Here is a 19,160-nt window from a genome sequence, read left to right as displayed (position 1 = left end):
TTACACTTTTTGTAAATTACAACTCAGTAAAACAGAACACTGAAATGAAAGGTCTAGACAGTGACGTCAGCCAAGAGAGAGGACGAGGAAGCTCGGGGCCCTCGTGCCCCAGGGACGCAGCGGACCAACAGCTGCAGCTGGGAGCTCTGGGAAGCCAACGTGGACAGCAAGCAAGCGAATGCCCGTCAAGGAAAAGCTACATTCACAAAGACAGGCGATTGCAAGGTGTTTTCACCTGCCCTTGCCCCCCCCCCACTCCCTCCCAGGCATGGCACAGCATGGTTTGGGGGAAGGGCAGCCATGTCCTGAACCCCCACCCCCCACCCCCACAGCCTGTCAGAGGTTGAGGGACTGGTCTCTGTGTCACCTGACTGGGAGCTCAGTCAAAAGCAGCGCAGCTCGAATCTCTCAGTCCGAGTCCAAAAGCTACGAGCAGCCGCAGGCCTGGCCTGGGAAAACCGCGAGAGGACCACCTGCAGACACTGGGACACAAGATTAATGAACACAGCAGAACAGCCGAGGCTCAAGAAGACAGGGGTGACACTCAGGAAAAGGCAGACATTGAAGAGCAGCTATGTGTCTGGTGGGGGCGGTGAGAAAGGCATACACACAGGCCGGGGAGACGCATGCCCAGAAAGAGCCCGAGAAGACCCGAGGCCTCCACAGCGGGCCAACCAGCCAAAGTCCTCCTCTGTGCAGAAATGGTCTACAAAAACGGGGACATTTTTCAAATGCCCAGTTTGCAACAAAAGATCACAAGGCAGAAACAAGAAAACATGGCAACCACAAAGAAAACGTCTGTAGAATATATGCAAAAACCAATGAGAAAAGAACCGAAATGTCCCTACAGAAAACATCAGCTGAACACAAAGGCAGGCGGTAACGGAGGAAATGAGAAGGGAGAAGAGCTGTACGACACAGAACACAAAATGGCAAAAGTAAGTTCTCTCCGATCCGTAATTAGTTTAAATGCACACGAGTTAGGCGCCTGGCTGGCTCAGTTGGAAGAGCACGCATCGCTTCATCTTGGGGTCTGGAGTTTGAGCCCCACGTTGGGGGTAGAGAGGACTTAAATAAATAAAAAGAAAATGTAAACGGGGGCGCCTGGGTGGCACAGTCGTTAGGCGTCTGCCTTCAGCTCAGGGCGTGATCCCGGCGTTATGGGATCGAGCCCCACATCAGGCTCCTCCGCTATGAGTCTGCTTCTTCCTCTCCCACTCCCCCTGCTTGTGTTCCCTCTCTCGCCGGCTGTCTCTGTCAAATAAATAAATAAAATCTTAAAAAAAAAAAGAAAATGTAAACGAATTAAACTCCATAATCAAAAGACACAGATTGGCAGAATGGATAGAAAACCAGGGTCCATCTGGATGCCGCCCACAAGAGACTCACTTTAGAGAGAAGGACACACATGGCTTGAAAGTGAAAGGATGGAAAAAGGTCGTCTGTGCAAACCGTAATGACAGAGCAGGGGTGGCTACAGTGACGTAAGACAAAACAAACTTGAGACAGAAACTATTCGAGAGAGAGAGAGAGAGAGAGAGAGAGAGAGAGAAGGGCATCATACAACAAAGAAGATGGCAGAGTTATAAACCGGATGCATCGGCCATCAGAGCTCCCAAACCTAGGAAGCAAACGGACAGAACCGAAGGGAGAAACAGAGAACTCTACGGTAGTCGTGGGAGATTTCTGATATTCCCCTCTCAGTAACACACAGAACAAGTAAATGAAACAGGGGACTTGAGCCCCATAAACCGATTGCACCCCACAGACATACAGAACACTGTCCGACATAATCCTACATATAGAAAAACCTAAGAAAATACAAACCAAAAAAACTGTTAGAACTAAAAAACCACTTTCCTAAGGAGGCTTTCGGGCATTTTTATCAAAGCAGCACCCCAAACGAGGGAACGATACTACTTCTGTGAAAAAAGTGTGGTCGCGGGGCGCCTGGGTGGCACAGCGGTGGCCCGTATAGAGAAGGAAAAGGTGTAACATCAAAGCACAAAGGACGGGAGGCGAGAAACGGAAGTTGCCGTGCTGGGGTTCTGACGTGGGTGGCGGGACCGCAGCCTGTGAGATGCTCAAGATGAATCCAGTAACCTACACAATTCACTAAAAACGACGCATGTTATCCAGAAATACACGACACATTTGTATCGCTCTACATTCATGAGGTGTAGGGGTCAAAATAGTCCTGCATTATATCTGGTGGCGTTTTAAGATTTTTCTTCTATTAACTATGCGCGATGTAGGTCTTTTTTTTTTTTTTTGACTTGTCATTCAATTTTGGAATTAAAAATAAGCCAAAAATAACTATCTATCTTAACTATTATACAGAATCCCATATAATTATGACTTGTCTAGACTGGTATTTCCTAAACTCTTCTGTTTCATAGACCAGTAAAACATGCCACAATCAGTAGACTGGCATACAGTTACTTCTAGTTTGTCAAAGATAACATTAAAAAAATTAAAAACAGTCATCCGTATCACTAGCACTGCATTTACGGAGGACATCTGAAGAGCAAAACTTTTCATAATAAAAGACTGTCGTTGATTGTCCTTTACGAATCTCACTTTGGTGCATCAATTTTTCTCATTTTTCTACTGATGGACAAAAATTCCTGCACCAGCTCAGTGGGTTCATAATCCAGTGTTTGTTACCCTGGTTTCCCCCCATCCCCCCCACGCCACCATTAGCTGGCTCATTAACAGGGGGTGGCCCAAGTGTCCATTGAAATACTAGTTTTCCTGGGGCGCCTGGGTGGCTCAGTCGTTAAGCGGCTGCCTTCAGCTCAGGGTGTGATCCCGGAGTCCTGGGATCGAGTCCCACATCAGGCTCCTCTGCTGGGAGCCTGCTTCTTCCTCTCCCACTCCTCCTGCTTGTGTTCCCTCTCTCGCTGACTGTCTCTGTCAAATAAATAAATAAAATCTTAAAAAAAAAAACAAAACAACTAGTTTCTCCTCCCGAAGGAGCCCCACCGCCTTTGCAAGCCGTCTTCCTCCCCCATCTTACTCCATGCTTGAGCCCCACCATTTCCTTGAGACCCAACTCAGATCTTTTATCTCCCACGATCTTTTTTTTAAAGTGAAGCCTTTCAGAGAACCTTTAGTCAGTTCTTATCTTCCTTCCCTTCAAGAAACTGAACTAAATAAAGCCTCCTAGCTTTTCAGACTTGCCATGTTTGCCCAACAACTAAAATGGTTTTCCCCCGTAAGAAAATTTATTACCAACACTGTCTTAAAAGAAATATCTTTTTCTTCCTGAGAAAAACAAACAAAAAGACTGTCTGAACTGAAAAACGAATTCAGTAAATCTGCGGGATACAAAGTAGACACACAGAAGTCAGCTGTTTTCTGCAGGTGAAGAACGAGCAGCCCAAAGATGAAGTTAAGAAAACGATTCCATTTGTGGTGGCATCAAGAAGAATAGGAAGAACTTTACCGGGAAAACGAAACACTTGCACACTCAAAACTATCGAATTATAAAATGAAGAAGTGAAGAAGACACAAAGTAAACGGAGAGACGTGCTGGCTGCACGGACTGGGAGACTTAATATTGCTAAGATGTCTTTACCGTCCAAAGGGAGCTACAGATTCAAAGCAGCCCCTACAAAAATCTAACAACACTTGTGCAAAGCCAGAAGAATCCCCCCGAAAATTCACAGGGAATCTCAGGGACCCCCAACTAGCCAAAACAATCTTGAAAAAAAACAATGTTGGAGGCCTCACACCTCCTGACTTCAAAACACACAACAAAGCTATGGTAATAAACATAAAGACAGACATATGTAGGGGGCGCCTGGCTGGCTCAGTGGGAAGGACATGCGACTCTTGATCTCAGGGTCCTACGTTCGAGCCCCACACTGGGTGTAGAGATTACGAAAATGAATGAAGGAATGAATCCTTAAAAAATAAATAAGATGGACGCAGACCAATGGAATAGAATAGAGAACCCATCAGTAAACCCCCCTCATATATGGTCAAATTGACCATTCCGTGGAGGATGGCACTTGGGAACAAATGGCACTTGAAAAACGGGTATCCACACGCAAAAGAATGAGGTTGAACCTCTACCTTATGGATCAAAGATGTAAATGTTAGAACAAAACTGTAAAAGTCTTAGAGAAAACACAGGGGCAAAGCCTTGGGACATCCGGTTTGGCAATGATTCCTTAGATACTGCAACAAAGTGCACAGGCAACAAAAGAAAACTAGATAAATCAGGCTACATCAAATTTTAAAACTCATGCATGAAGGGGCACTACTGAGAGAATGCGAAGGCAGTCCACGAAATGGGAGAAAGTATGTGTAGATCGTATATCTGGGAAGAGGCTAGTATCCAGAATATACAAAGAACTCCTACAACTTAAAAAAACCCCAACAACGCAATTAGGAAACGGACAAGAGATCTGAATGGATGTTTCTCCGAAGAAGATATACAATTGGTCAGGAAGCTCATGGAAAGATGCTCAAAAACCACTAATCACAAGGGAAACGGAAACCCCAGTAAGATGGATGCCGCCCCACCAACACTGGGATGGTTGTTACAACAAAGAGAGGAAACGCGTGGACAAGCATGTGGAGAAACTGGAACCCATGCACAGCGCCGGTCGGGGCGTAAAATGGTGCAGCTGCTGAGGAAAACTGCATGGCAGTCCCTCAAAAAATTCAGAACAGAATGACCGAATGATGCCGCCACTGCCCTTCCGCGCATGTTCCCGAAGAACCGGGCGCTGGGAGGCCGACAGAGACGTGCACACCCACGTGCACGCAGCGTTCTTCACAGTCACCCACAGCAACCCGTCGCTGGACGAATGAACAAGACGCGGCATGTGTACAGATGCCACGTGGATTACTCAGCTTTTAGAAGTCAGGAAATGCTTTCTCAGGCTCCAACACAGACGCACCTCGGGGATGGATGCGGGGGAAGCACGCACGCACAAGAGGACAAAGAGCGTACGGTTCTGCATTCCTAGAGTAGACACAGCCACGCAACGGAAAGTAGAAGAGTGAGTGCCAGGGCGGCGGGGGGGGGGGGGGGGGGGAGGCGGAGTTTCCGTTTGGGAAGATGAAGAAAGTTCTGGAGAAGAATGGTGGTGGGGGTTACACAACCATGTGAATGTGCTTAATGTCACTGAACTGGACACTTAGAAATGGTTAAAATGGTGTATTTTATGTATATTTTCCCACAATAAATGTTTAATAACAGTCCTTACCTTGGAACGGTGCTTGGAGAACCAGGGGCACACGCCATGGGCGGCCCCCAGAAACAGACCCGTTCTCTGGCCTCCCAGCTCCAGGTCCCTGACCTTCCCGCTTATGGATGGAGCGCAGAAGGTGCTGGAGCTCCCCTGAGGAACACTCTTCTGCCCTTGCTGCTCCCAGGCTGGTTTTCCTAGAAAGCGGGGGCAGCGCCAAAGGCATGGCGTGAGCGAGCTGGGCACAGAGCCCGGGGCCCTCGGCACGCCAGCCTCCCTCCTCCAAACACCGACCACACGTGTCTGCCACCGAGCCACTCCCCCTCTCCGAGCTGCGAACCCCTAGTTTGTGGAGGGCACCCCCCTCAGGGCTCAGGGACCATCTACCTCCCAGGACTGGTGAGCCATGCAATGGCCCCACCTTGTGGCCACCCGCTGCCATTGACCCTGCACCCCAAACACAGACTGGCATCCCCCCACCATCTGTGGGGACATTGCATGAAATCAGCTGCAGGCTTCCCCCCCTGCTGGCCTGGAGCATTGGGGGACAACGAGAGGCAAAGGCAAGGCCTGCGGAGGGCTCTCAGTCCCAGCGCTGAAAGGGGTCTTGCCGGGCGGGCCCTGAGTTGTGGGAAGGCCGCCCCCCTCACAGACGGAGCGCTTGCCAGTGGAGCGAGTCCTTTTAAATTCAGAATCCTAATTTCACAACGCAAGCCGCAAGCCCTGTCCAGTTTCTCATCCTCAGACACCACACTGTGTGCTCGCGAACCGACCCCCCTCCGTGTCCTCCAGGGCAGGCCCTTCTGCCTCGTCTGCTCCGCCCGGATGGAGGTGGCCAAGCTGGGGGGGCGGGGGGAGGCCTCAGTCCTGCCCGCCGCCTCCCCCTCTGCACACACAGGCCAACCGGCAGCAGCCCTGGGCGGGGGAACTGAGCTGAAAAGGGACCAGATTCCCAGGCAGGTTTCATACTGTCAGAGTTGGGACCAGCCTTCCTTGTCACCATCACAGGAGACGCCGCGTGTGGGCTCGGACCCCGAAGTTCCAAGCTGAGACCCCTCCCAGGCGTCGTCACCAGAGAGCCACTCTGAGCGCAGCCTCTCTGAGCACGGCCCCTGCCGGCCCGGGGGGCTGGGTCCCCGAGGGGCTGAGGGAACACCTCCCAGAAACAAACATTTCCACACACATGAGGAATGACACATCCTTTTATAAAATATTTATTCTAAAAAAAATCACACTGTACAAATTTAGATAGAACATTCTCAATGCTCATATTTATAAAAATGTGAACATAACAGACTGGAGTGAACAAACTTTTGTGGCTGTTTTCTTTTTAAATTAGGAAGGAAAAAAGTGTTTTTCCAGGTACGATGATAGTAAATGTCTCGAAGGCGCCCAAAGAGCCAGCCGATGAAAAGCGTAATGTTCACCTGCCTGCTCCCAGAGCGCGTGTTCTCCCAGTGGATCCGAATCCTGACACGTAGGAACAGCCGAGCCCCCGGGGCGAAGGCGGCCTTGCTGATCCGCGCCAGCCGCTCGGTGAGATCCCAGAGCCGGTTCCAGACAGCACAGAAGTTTGTGCTTCGAGAAAAGCCAGCATGATTTGTTCATAATTTCCTGTTTCTCTAACAAAGTGGGTTTTCCGTACACTTGTTACGAAGATCTGTACAAAAGCACAAAGCTCCTGTGAGGTGTTACTTCTGAGTTAAAAATGGACGATACAGAGCCGTCTTCTACAGTTCAAGCTGCACATTCACACAGAGAGGAACACGATAAAAAAGAATTCACAAAGAAATTCCAGACCGGGGAATCCCGGTTTCATAAAAGGGAACTGCAGAAGCTCGGACGTTTCCGCTCTGCCCTTGCTGACGGCCTGGCCCCCGTCCCAGGCGGGCAGCCCCCCTCGAGCCACACTTCCCGCTCCTGCACACCAGCTCTCGGGGTAACGGCAGCCCAGCGACACTGCGGACCCCGCAGCAGGTACGGGGCACAGGCAGAGAGGAGCTCGGCAGCCGGCGGGCACGGAGCCCGGCGGTGCTTCATGTTCCAGGCGAGTTCACAGCCACGGGTGCCAGGCGGGGTCCATGCGGCACAGGTTGTCCAGGCTGTTGGCGGCGGCCACCAGCGTGTTCACTTTGCTCTCCCCGCCTTCGAACTGGGCCAGGTTGTGCAGGCGGGTCATGATGGCCGTGACCGCTTTCTGCACCAGGGAGACCAGCTGCTGGCTGTCCATGTTCTCGGGCTGCCCCGCGGCCGAGAGCGGAGAGGAGGTGTCCTCCTGCGTTTTTTTGTGCCAAGCGATGATCTCGTCCCGAAGCACCGTTTTCAGGATGCCATCCACCTGCGCGGAGAGAAGGAGACGGTGCTGGTTTAACCAAGCGCGACCCGGAGGGGCAGCCTCCTCATGGGGCTGGGCCCGACCTCGGTGAGCCACAGCACCCGGGGCCTCGTTAGTGCCCCAGGGAAGCCGCCTGGGGCCGAGCAATGGCCAAAGGCACAGCATTTTGGTCTGGTCTGAGCCAGCGCACACGTGTCCAATGGCACCTGCTACTGTCCCACGGCTTCCTGGTGCCGATCGTCTGTTTCCCTCCACGCATCTGAGCACCTGTCGAGGGCCTGTTCCCTGCACTGCAGCCAAGAGTGAATAAGACAAACACCAACAGTCCCTTGCCCTTCTGGGGCTTGGGTCCTAACAAAGGAATGCCCGGCATGCCCTGTGGTGATGGGCACTGTGCAGAAAACAGCAGGCGAGGCGGGCTTGGAGGGAGTTCGCAGGGGGGCAGGGCCTGGTGACAAGGTCACACTTGGACTAAGACAGGAAGGAATCAAGGACGCAAGGCATGTGGCTGTCACACGACCTGTTTCTCGGTCCAAGGAGAGCCACCCCGGGCCTTCGTGCGGCCACGGCAGACTCTGGGTTTAGCCCCAGCTCCACCACTTCTCGCCTGGGTCACCTTGGGAGAGTCACTTAGCCCTCTGTGCCTCAATGTCCCCATTTATATACAGGGCATAGCAGCAGAGACTCTCAAATGTGTTTTTAGATAAGGTTCCCATACAAAATGGTCTCCGTGGCAGCCAACTTAGGGGCATTCTCCACACTCACACTGTTAAGAAATGTGGGTCCAGAGTTTGGAGACAGCCGATTCCTTCCCATCTACACTGCACTGTCTACACAAAGAGTAACGCATGGTGTTATCCAAGTTGTAACAGGACTTTGAAATATAGGGAGCCTTCTTCGTTCTTTTTAAAGTTTTCAAACAGATGCCATTCTAAGGACTGCCCTAGGACTGTTTCCAGAAGTGTAACATTTCCATCTATTGGGATTTCCTATTTTCGAGCCTCACGTCCCAGGTAAGTGACCGTGACCTCGCTGCATCAGAGCACAGGCTGCTCCCTCACCGAGAAATCTCAGGGCTGTTTTTACTCATGTTCATACTCGTGTTTTCCCCAAAAAAGCACTCCCCGCTGATAGACATGTGCAACCGAGCACTGAAAAGCCACAAGACGTGCACAACGTGAAGTCTGTGCTCACAGTTAAGCATTTCGCTAATCATTTAAAAACCGTTCCGAGTAAACACTTTAGGAAAGCAACTGGTATCTGAAGGCCTCTCGAGACACAAACTGCTCATCAGTGGAAAAAAAGAAAAAAAAAAGTACAAGTGGTCTCTCAAGTTGAAAGGAAAATAACTTGTGTTCAGTCCCCAGTTGTGGGGAGAGAATTACTCTGGTGGTGAAGACAGGCTCTGAGTCAGCGTGAACCGGATTTGAATCCCGGTCTGCCCTCCCCAGTGGCATGAGCTCTGACAGCCGCCCGCCTTCCCTGGCCTGTCACGGGGACAGAGCCGTCCCACAGCTTCCCGTGGCCAACGGCGTCCATCGCACCTGCCACCGCCGGGGCCTCAGGGTGTGCCTTGCACGTCACAGTCCTTTGGACCCCATAACCACAGCGCTAGGAAGACAGGTGCCATCCTGCAGACAACACTTCCGCCCTTTTATTTTTAAGTAATGTCTACACCCAGTGTGGGGCTTGAACTCACCACCCGGAGATCAAGGGTCGCACGCTCTGCTCACTGAGCCAGCCAGGCGCCCCTCTTCTGCCCTTTCATAGCAGAAGGATTTACATAAACGCACAATGGAAGGCAGCTACGAAACCAAGTGAAGAAAACCGACGAGCAACACTGATGGCTGGGAAAATCCTCCAACAGAGGCTTCCAATTCCTTTGCATAAAACTGGTCCCTCAACATCCTAAAGGCTTTTAGACAGCAAAAATTTTGAAATGCTTCTTCCAAAACGAAGAAACTTGAATTGCACAGCAACAATGAGCTTTCTGCCACCCTCCTAACAGGCCAGCAGCCCACAGGGCCGCACGGTGTACGAGCGACCCCCGCCCCGCGTGTGCGCGCACGAGCCATCGTGGCCTACCTTGAAGTTGGGCTGGGCGAAGCACCGGGCGACAGCGATCATGGAGGCCGTCAATGGGCCGGAGACGCCGATGGTGGTCAGAAATTCGGAAATGTTGGGGGTGAGGCGGAAAGGGACGGGACGGTTGGCGTCCAAGTCTCCAGTTGCGTCGTTTATATCAAATCGAAAGTAGGCCACGTTCAGCTTGCCGGTGTCCTGAACACCAGAAGGAGACGTTCTCAGAACTTACCCAGCACAACGCAGATGCTGAAGGACAGGCCCTGCCCGGGGACACCCAGTTACCTGCGCGATCTGTAACATCTCGGGGTTGAGTCTATTTAAATGCAAGACGAATTCTGCAAAGCCAATCAGTGCGAGCTGGATGGTGAACATTTTCCGGAACGTCCAGTAGTCCGTGGCGTTGGGGAACGTGTGCAGAGCCCACTCTTTGAGCATGCTGCGTGGCACCATGTTACTCTGAACTTCCTTGAGGATGTCTCGAAGGACCTGAAACGATATATCGCTCCACGATAGCTTCCCTCGAATTCACTTGTTTGGTTTTTTTTCAAAAGGAAAACTCTCAAATTGTATTTTCATACTTACTTGGCACCGAAAGAGTGAATTCTGTTGACAAATACATATGTGATGTCATTCGACTAAACACGGGGATGTCAGTTTCCCTCTAGGGCTCACATCGTACGCTTGAAGCAACAACAGAGCCATCCGAATAAAGGCCTTAGCTGCATGGCGTGTGGTATCCGTCTTACTAAGAATTTAGGTAAAACCCGAACACTATAACTTGTTAACTACAGAATATACTAGACCAGTTAACAGAACAAACGAATAGTTGGAATCCAACACTGCATACCTAAGACTACTAAAAACGCAAGTTTTATAAACTGTTTCTCAAAGCAGAGCAGATGTTACACAACACTTTAAGCTGAATTTTGTGCTGGAAGACTCATAAGACTATTTCTAACACCACAAATTCAAAGACAGTCTCAATAAAAAGTTTACTAGAGTTAATTTAGTTTTTCTTAAACCAAATGGTAAAGGTACAAGGTCTATTCTGGGCTAAGTTCCAACCATAGACTCTGAGTAGCCACTAGAATGCAGACCCTAAGCAACCAAGAACCACACAGACCATCATGAACACTAGTACAAATCATAAAAATAAACTTAAAAAAAACCCCACTTTTATATTACATAAAGTTTGGAAAATCTTTTAAATTCTGGAAAAAAGGCTTACAACAATCTGAGTTGCTTTTATTCAAGGAAGAAAGGCTGAATCTTAGTGACTGTGAGCTCTGTACCAGTTTAATTATCCTATTCCCATACTCTTTTACCCACCTCCACACTGGCCTTGAAAACCAACAACTTTGCAACCACAGAAGCTGTAGAAACCAGCAGCCTAAGAGCCACTGGCCAAAGAAAATGGGTTCAGTGAGCCCCCCCAAAACCTTATCTCCAGGGAATTATCACTAGTCGTCTTGTCTGGCAGCTTCCTGAAATAAGCCCCATTCACTGGGCTTGTCTCTGACGGAATTCAGAGTTCAGTCAGTGAGGAGCATCCTACTTCAACTGAAGAGCATTTGCTGAAAACAATCAGTGACAACCATTTAACGCTGCAGATGCCCACCGCAGTGATAGCAGCAGGAGCACAAAGGATGACGGCAAACAAGAGGAAGAGCTAGGGAATGAGATGCCCACCGGAGGCTTTGAAAAGCTTCAACATATTCCTAAGAATCTAGAAGACCACTTGTATGCTCACGAGAAACCTCAGAAAGCCCTATGCTCTCACATCTGTTGACCTTGAGACTACATAACCATGAAGTGCAAGCTAAGGCAGAGATGTAAATTACTTGGACATGTCGAAGGCATTTCTCCCCTCTCCCCAACAAACAGAGGCCCGCAAAAAGGGGGAAGACTTATTGATTCAAGGCATGTGAGAAAATCTCTGTCAAATCATGAGCTAGCTAAGCAGAGATTTCAATGGCTGCACATGGCAAAAACATAGACTTTACAAATTAGTCCAGGAAAATTACTAAACAAACAGCAACAATAACAAGCCTTGGGGGAAAGGATCGGATTTCTAGAGTTGCCATGTATTATTAAAAATACCCAGTTTTCAACAAAAAAATCAAGACAACATAGCCAATACACAGGAAATAAAGTGACATCACCTGCAGCCAAGGGCATACAAAGAATTCTTAGAATAATAAAAAGACAAATCATATAATTTAAAAATGAACAAAGGACTTAAATAGACATTTCTCCAAATAAAATATGCAAACAGCTACTTAGCACAGAAAAGCTGCTCAATATCACTTGTTATCAACCAAATGAATGAGAACTATAACTGAAAAGACAGATTAACTATTAGCAAGAATGCAGAGAAAAGAGAACCCTTATACACTGTAATCACCTGGGAAAAGTTTGGCAGTTCATGTTAAACATAAAACTGACCATGTGACCCATCAATTCTACTCTGAGCCACATGTTCAAGAGAAACGAAAACATACGTCCATACAGAAACATACACACGAGTATTCAGTCATTAGCACAGACTGTAAGTCAGAAAGTATAAATAATCCAAAAGTCCACCAACTGACAAACAGATAAACGTGGGATAGTCACACAAGGGAATATTAACGAATAAAAAGGAACAAACTGATACATGCCACAAAATGGATAAATCACGGAAACATTAAGTGAAAGCCAGCCACAAAAGAGCACATACCGTATGATTCCTTTCATAGGATAATGAAGAATAAGCATGTTCACGAGACCGAAAGATTAGTGGTTTCCAACGTCAGGGGGCACAAAGGAAAAGGGAGTGGTAGTAATGGGTGTGAGGCTTCTTTTTTGGGTGATGAAATGTTTTTTTTCTTCTTTTTTAAGTAAGCTCCATGCTCAATGTGGGGCTTGAACTCATGACCCTGAGATCAAGAGTCACATGCTCTACTGACTGAACCAGTCTGGTGCCCCTGGGGTGATGAAATGTATATAGAGTAGTGGTGACGACTGCACAACTCTGAATATGCTGAGAATGCTGAACTGTACATTTCATTTTACAGTATTGGGGGGCGGGGTACAGAAGGAGAGAGAGAATCTTAAGCAGGCTCCTCGCCCAGGAGGATCTCTGGTTGATCTCTCAACCCTGAGATCATGACCTGAGCCGAAACCAAGAGTTGGATGCTTACCCGACTGAGCCACTCGGGGACCCCTGAATCATACAATTTAAAGGGTGAATTTTCTGGCAAGTAAATGATATCTCAATAAAGGTATTAAAAAACATCAAAGGATGAAGAAGCAGAGTTGGTAAAGAAGCAAGTTCGGGTACAGGAATAAGAAGGGGCCATGACAGCCTGTTCTGTACTGCTGTCAGCATCTCCAGCTGGCCCAGCAGGACCCCACGTGGTCTCTAAGCTGAACCGACCATCACATTCATGAGTTACGCAGCCGATTATAAAACACGAGGAGATCCTTGTATCGGGAAATATTTGCAAATGGAGGTCATCCAGTTTCTACACCGTCAAAGGCAAATGCAGCCTTACGAATATAATCCATTCATCTCCCACAGACACCTCAGAACTGTCCTTGGTCACAGAGTGACCAGGCAGTGACCTGTGACCTGAGGAAGCCCTGACGCCAATTCCCAAGGGAGGCCGCAAGCTCTGTCCACAGAGGCCAGTCACAACAGAGGGATTCCAGTCAGTCTGCTGCACGAAGGTGCACCAGACCGCAAGGCCGGACTGCCTCAGCCCTGCCTGTGCCCTGAGCGCTGCCCAGGTGGGTGAGACAAGCACCCTGTGCGCTCCATCTTGCTAGAAACAAAGTCTCCCAGGTTCCAGACTAACTGAAATGCTGACGTGACGATCCCCGAGTGTTTCCAGCTGTGAGACTAATGAAGGTGGTGGGTCATCTAGCTCAGACCGCGTGCAGAGCCGCCGGGCCAGCTGGACATGGAAGGATGGAGGCAAGGTCACAGCCTCCAGCTCCACGGTCTCTCTCCTAGAACCTGTGAGGCCCTCTCAGGAGGCACAGGAAGGACCACAGTGGTGTCTGCGGAGCAGGCCAGGAGAGCTGCCTCTGGGTAATGCACACAGTCCCATACAAAACCTCCTCATCCAGACCCCACACCTTCCCTCCTTTCTGCCAAGGGCAGGAATCTACAGGCAGAGAGGGCCCTTCGTCCACCTGATGCGGCCAGAGCCGTCAGGGCCTCCTGCGGTCCGCGCTGTGGTCCCTCCCAAGGCAACCGAAACAGCTGCGCCTGACGTGTTTCAGGGCTCACCACTTTTTGTATTTTAGAAAGTACGTACAGTACCCAGACTGTGTGTCACCTAACGGCCCAGCAGCAAAGCAGATGAATGTGAATATTAAGCGGATAAATAGCCTTGTGTCCCTTAGATCAAGTCTGGTTGCCAAATGACTTTGCATAAAGTTATTCTGCAGCACATGTCATTCCATTAGGGTCCATGGTGGCCTAGTTTCTTCCACCTCACAAGTCCAAGGAGGAAAAAAGGTACCTCTCAGCTGCCCGTGACTTGTCTACGCACACACGGCGTGGAAACACCGCCACAGAGCACGGCAGCTCACACTTCTGGCCGCCCCGATTCGGTACCTGGTGGCTGGCTTGGGTCCCGCGCGCCTGCACCGTGGCCAGTCTGTCGTAGTACCGGGAGATGGGGTTGTCATGCTCGATGCCCTTCTTGGCACAGCGCTGCTTATAGATCTCCACGAGGGAAAGAGAAGAGGGGTTGTCTTCCACGAGGCGCATCTGTGGGGACACCGCCACCACTCGCGGCACTGAGGACAAAGAAGGACATGGGAACAGACTTAGAACACACCCGGGTAACGCTCGACTCCACTCCCAGGGACGTCCCGGGAGCAGCTCACTCAGCCCTTCGTGAGCAGAGGAAGGGGATCGAGCTGGAAGTCACACGCCGCGTCCTAACTCAACTTGAAGCCCAGCCTCCTAGGTGACGGGGCCTGAGCTGCCATTACCTTGTGATTAAGACACAGGTGAATAGAAATTTAGAAAGCAATCCTCAAAAATAAAAACTAGAGACTCTGCCAGCAGTTCACTCTGCAGAGGCCCTCCTCCACAGGGTTCTATCGGCAGAGTTCAAGCTTCCCACTCACTCCAAGGTGCCCATTGAGGGCAGTTACGTTAACCTGTCTTCTAGCGTCAGGATGGCTGGCCCCATCTTGGGGAAATGAGGCAAACACTCCAGTCCTTTTCTGTGTTCTGTGGTTCAGCCTCGGGCAGCTCCCAGAGCGAATCTGATCACTCGAGCCAGTTACTTCGTGGAGCTGGACTGAGAGGGAGACGCACCAGGACCCGGATGCACCCTGATGACCACTCTCGCACTGGAGACGTCGTCTAAGAAGCAATTCACCTCACAAGGTGATACCCTCCACCGGGACTGCACTCGACCAGAAGGTGCCGGGCCTGCCCGCTCCGGAGCCAGACAGCCCGCACCCACATCCCAAGTCTGTTTTCCCGGTGATGTGACCTCGGGAACGGTCACTGGACTTCTATGAACTTCCATTTCTTCATCCGTAAATGAGAGTATAGTATGTACCCCACTAGGCTGCTGGTAGACTAAATAATACTGTAAGAATATTAGATCAAGGTAATATTACTAAGACTCTTTTTTTTTTTTTTTTAAAGTAAGTTCTATGCCCAAGTGGGGCTTGAACTCACGACTCCGAGATTAAGAGTCATGTGCTCTACTGACTGAGCCAGCCAGGCGCCCCTTAAGACATTTTGTTGAAGATATTTTGTAGAGAGCTGAGGAATTTCCAGAAGATAGCAAAGAAGGTAGCACTATCAAGCTTATCCAGCATGGGGTCAAGCAGCAAGCTGCCCGGGCGTTGCTGAGTGGTCCAGCGGAAGCTGTGACCCTTTGCCGCACCAGCCTGTCCCTAGGCCACTGTGACCGCCTGCACCCACACTGGGTGTCAGTGTGGTGTGCGCACGTGCACACACACACACACGCTTCTGACTTCTAATGAGCCCAGAGTGAATTCGGCCTAATGTTCGTGAAAGCACAATTACTGGCTTGCTGCCATGGCTTCAATCCATCAAGAAATTCCACAGTGACTCAAGGGCACCTATCTGAACTGTCGTTTGATGCTGACCAAGAGTTTGTTTCTTTGGAAAAAGCCAAGAACCGTCTATCACCCCCAGATGTGATCCACACTATAGATCACATTACATACATGTTAACATGTATCTGGTTTTCTACAGACTCGTTTCTGTGATCTACTTCTTACTTTGGGGGTATTGAACTTAAGGGTAAGAGATTTTAGGTCAAAATGGGTTGGATTCTTAGTGGTCAGAAGAAAGTTCCATATGGGACTAGATAACATTCATTGCAATGGGCTCCTAACCTCAGAGATCAGATGCTAAAATGTTTTAACTGGTTCTCTTCTCTGAATGGGACGACAGGCAGCTCACCTCTGCCCCTGCTACAGACAGAAAGGGGTCACTCACGAACCAGCCATGAGTTGGCATGGGAAGACCTTACTGAGAGGCTGCTGGTCACCGCGCGACCAAGATTTCTGTGGCCTTCACAGGGCTTCTCAGCTCCCTCGTGCTGCATTTCCCCCGGGGAGGCACATGCCGGCCGTGGCCACTCGGCACAGCGTGGGCTCCAGGAGTCGTTCAGAGACCTCCCGCAAACAAGCTCACAACACACCCTGCGCTCAGCCCCTGTTTCACCAGAGTGGGGACGGGTTCCCGGGCGGGGAGAAACAGCAGTGGCCGCAGCCACGGCACCCCCTTTGCCGAACAAATAATCATCAGACACTTGTCGTGCAGTGCGGAGCCTCAAGGCTGGGGAGCGGCTTCTTCTGGGAGCAGGGCCCTGGTTCCAGAAGCCTCCCGGCTTGGCATGCTTCAGGGCCCTCTCCGCTCCCAGGAGATGCGCGCGTGAAAACCCGCAGAGGCTGATGGGAGCGGCTGCGCACCCGAGGGCACCCCTCGTACCTGTGAAGAATAAGTGCCTCTTGGTGGTCTCCTTCCTCTTCTCCAGACAGGGGTTCAGCAGGCGGAGCAGCTGCAGCACGCGCTCCTCTCGCCGGGACTCCGTCAGGCAGGCGTCGTTCATGACGAGGTACGGGTAGATCTTGCCGTTGTGGCCGCGGATGTAGAGCCTCCGGGCCGCGGTGTTGTGCTTCTGCACGATCTCCACCCTGGGCATGAACCTAGCCAAGCAGGCACACAGTGAGACGCCAGCTCCCCGGGGCCTCAACTTCCAGGCCTTTTCTTTGAGAAGAAAAGGGAACTTTACAAGAACGGCGTCCGGAGCTGTCGCGGCAAGACAGGCCCCTGCAGGCACGGCCGTCACTCTGACGACACAGGAACGGTGCGACCGTCTTTTACAACGCGGGGAAGACCCCGTGGCAGAGGGAAAACGCAGGAAGAGAAGAGGACGCTGTAGCTTGAAAACCATCAGCCACGGGGTCCCGCCTCAGGACCTCACGGTGAGCTGCTGACTGAGCACCCCAGCTGCAGAACTGGGGGGGGGGGGTCAGAACATCGGGAGCGGGACTGTCAGGCGTGAGGGCCACGGGGAACAGGGGCCCCAGGAGCGAGCGTGAGGACTACACACCCTCGCCATCACCTCCGTCCCGTGGGCCAGCGAGCAGGGAGGGCTGGCCAGAAGGGGAGGCACATCTGGGGGACCGGAGACCCGATTCTGGATGCACGAGAAGGCAGACTTCTGAGTCTGATTATGACCATTTGTTACAGCACTTCGGACATTTACAATAAGCTGGAACACCTACTCTTAGTAAGTTTTACAGCTGTCCGAGTCTCTTTTGAATACCGAGCTTTAAGAGTTTTAGGGACTGGGTAACTTTCTAGTCTGTCCAGTTCCCTGCGGATTCAGGAAAGGTTCTCCCACGGCAGGCCCGCCTGGGGTGGTGTGTGTTAGTGACCGACAGCCACGCCGGGCTCACTCACCGAGCAATCTTGATGTAATAATGGGTCGGCTTGGGCATCAGAAACTCCCCTGGAATTTCTACTTCAGCTGTCTGTGCCGAGAAGTTGCTCAAAAACCGGCACTTTTCTTCTATGAGGAAGAACTTTGGAAGCTGCTTGGTTTTAGCCTCCAGGATTTTGATCCACTTTTTCAACTTAGAAATAAGATTATGAAGCTTCATGGATCCTGGAACACTGAAGTCAAAATCTTCAAAATAAAATATAATTAAAAACAGTTTTAATCATCTGGGCCATCTGGAATTCACTACAAAATCATGCTTAAGAGCCTCCCAAGTAGGAAACAGGCATGTTTTATTTTATATCTAATCCAGAGCAGAGAGCATCTTATCCCCGGTCACTCTTTAAAGTGTAAGTTGAAGCCAGAGTGACTTCTCTGCTGACCCCAAGACTGGAGGAGGGAAGGGATGAACTGCCAACAAGAAGCCTCAACCCCAGTCACCACAGGTCCTGCGGGGCCCTCCGAGGGGCACAGGAGCCCACCGGCCAGCCCTGAAGGTCACCGCCCACCGGCAGCCCCGCCTGAGAGCAAGTGTCCCACTGAGGAACCACGCCCTGTGCCAAAAGCCAACACAGTAATTAACCTGAGGCTAAAGGAGAAAAAAACCGACCCCGGCGAATACTAAATTATAAATCAGCTCATCAGAAGAATTAAGGCAAGAAATCGAAGTGACAAAAACGGAAAACATGCCCTTTTCATTTAAGCCATTAAAATACCCCTGATTGCTGTATATCTCAGATTTTACTGAAACTTGATATTAAAAGGTCAATGAAACTGAAAAGCCCTTCTTTAAAAAAGCGCCAGTCCCACACAGACGAGCACTGGGGGGAAGGGGCTCTGGGTTACTCTAACTTGCCAGAGCCCGAAGGTCAGGATAAGCTGAACCATCTCCATCACAAATGGACCCCACGGGAACCACCGTCCTCTCGCTGACAAGGGCCAGGACCTGTGGCGGGGCCTCTGCAGAAGCTCTTCTGCAGTCAGGTTGTGTGGGGAGAGCCGGGTGCAGACTCCTGTCCCCTGTCCTCACTGCCTCCTCCCCACTGCCCCCTGCTGGGCTGCAGCCAACCGCAGAGAAAGTGATGGGGGGTCAACGATGTGAATGTAGACCCAGGGGCTGGTGAAGGCCCCATCAACGCCTACACGGGGGCCCAGAGGGGCTACGGCCAGCGGAACACCAGCCCAACCTCAGAAGCGCTGCAACCAAGGGGCTCAACTGTCCATCAGCCCAGACACCCAGTGTCAGGCCTCTGCCCTGAATCCCTAACTCCCGGCCACCCATAACCCATTCTTCATCTCCATCCTGATGCCATTTTACAAACGTTTCCTAAGAACGAACCACGCAGCAGGTATCCTTTCGAGACTGGCTTTCTGTACTCAGCATCATCGGAGGCTCCTCCCACTCGCCTTATCAATGGCTAATTCCATTTTGGTTATCTTACTCGGGTATGGATGTGGCACACTGCTCATCCGTCCTCAGTCTGGTGCTTTTGCAGATAAAACACCTGCCACATTCGTGTCCAAGTTCCTGCATGTGAGTCC

The 19,160-nt window shown here is 50.6% G+C and overlaps 1 protein-coding gene across 13 annotated transcripts in view; it reads right to left on the bottom strand.

The window, feature by feature from the left end:
- Positions 1-6,405: 6,405 nt before the first annotated feature.
- The window catches only part of TRRAP (transformation/transcription domain associated protein), a 109,088-nt gene continuing 96,333 nt past the window's right edge, over positions 6,406-19,160 (bottom strand). For all 13 annotated transcript variants that reach the window (XM_087867321.1, XM_087867342.1, XM_087867335.1 and 10 more), the window contains 6 exons: positions 17,582-17,807; positions 16,604-16,821; positions 14,231-14,415; positions 9,907-10,110; positions 9,625-9,819; positions 6,406-7,542 (listed from right to left, as the gene is read on the bottom strand). In XM_087867321.1, the coding sequence (XP_087723447.1) occupies positions 7,258-7,542; positions 9,625-9,819; positions 9,907-10,110; positions 14,231-14,415; positions 16,604-16,821; positions 17,582-17,807 (1,313 nt within the window). In that variant the 3' untranslated portion in view covers positions 6,406-7,257. The remainder of the gene's footprint in view (positions 7,543-9,624; positions 9,820-9,906; positions 10,111-14,230; positions 14,416-16,603; positions 16,822-17,581; positions 17,808-19,160) is intronic.

This window comes from Ursus americanus, chromosome 2 (assembly GCF_024610735.1).
Source record: "Ursus americanus isolate L20-20 chromosome 2, mUrsAme1.1.p, whole genome shotgun sequence".
NCBI lineage: Eukaryota > Metazoa > Chordata > Mammalia > Carnivora > Ursidae > Ursus > Ursus americanus.
Note: the sequence above shows the minus strand (reverse complement) of the source record. Positions and strands in the feature narration are given on the sequence as shown.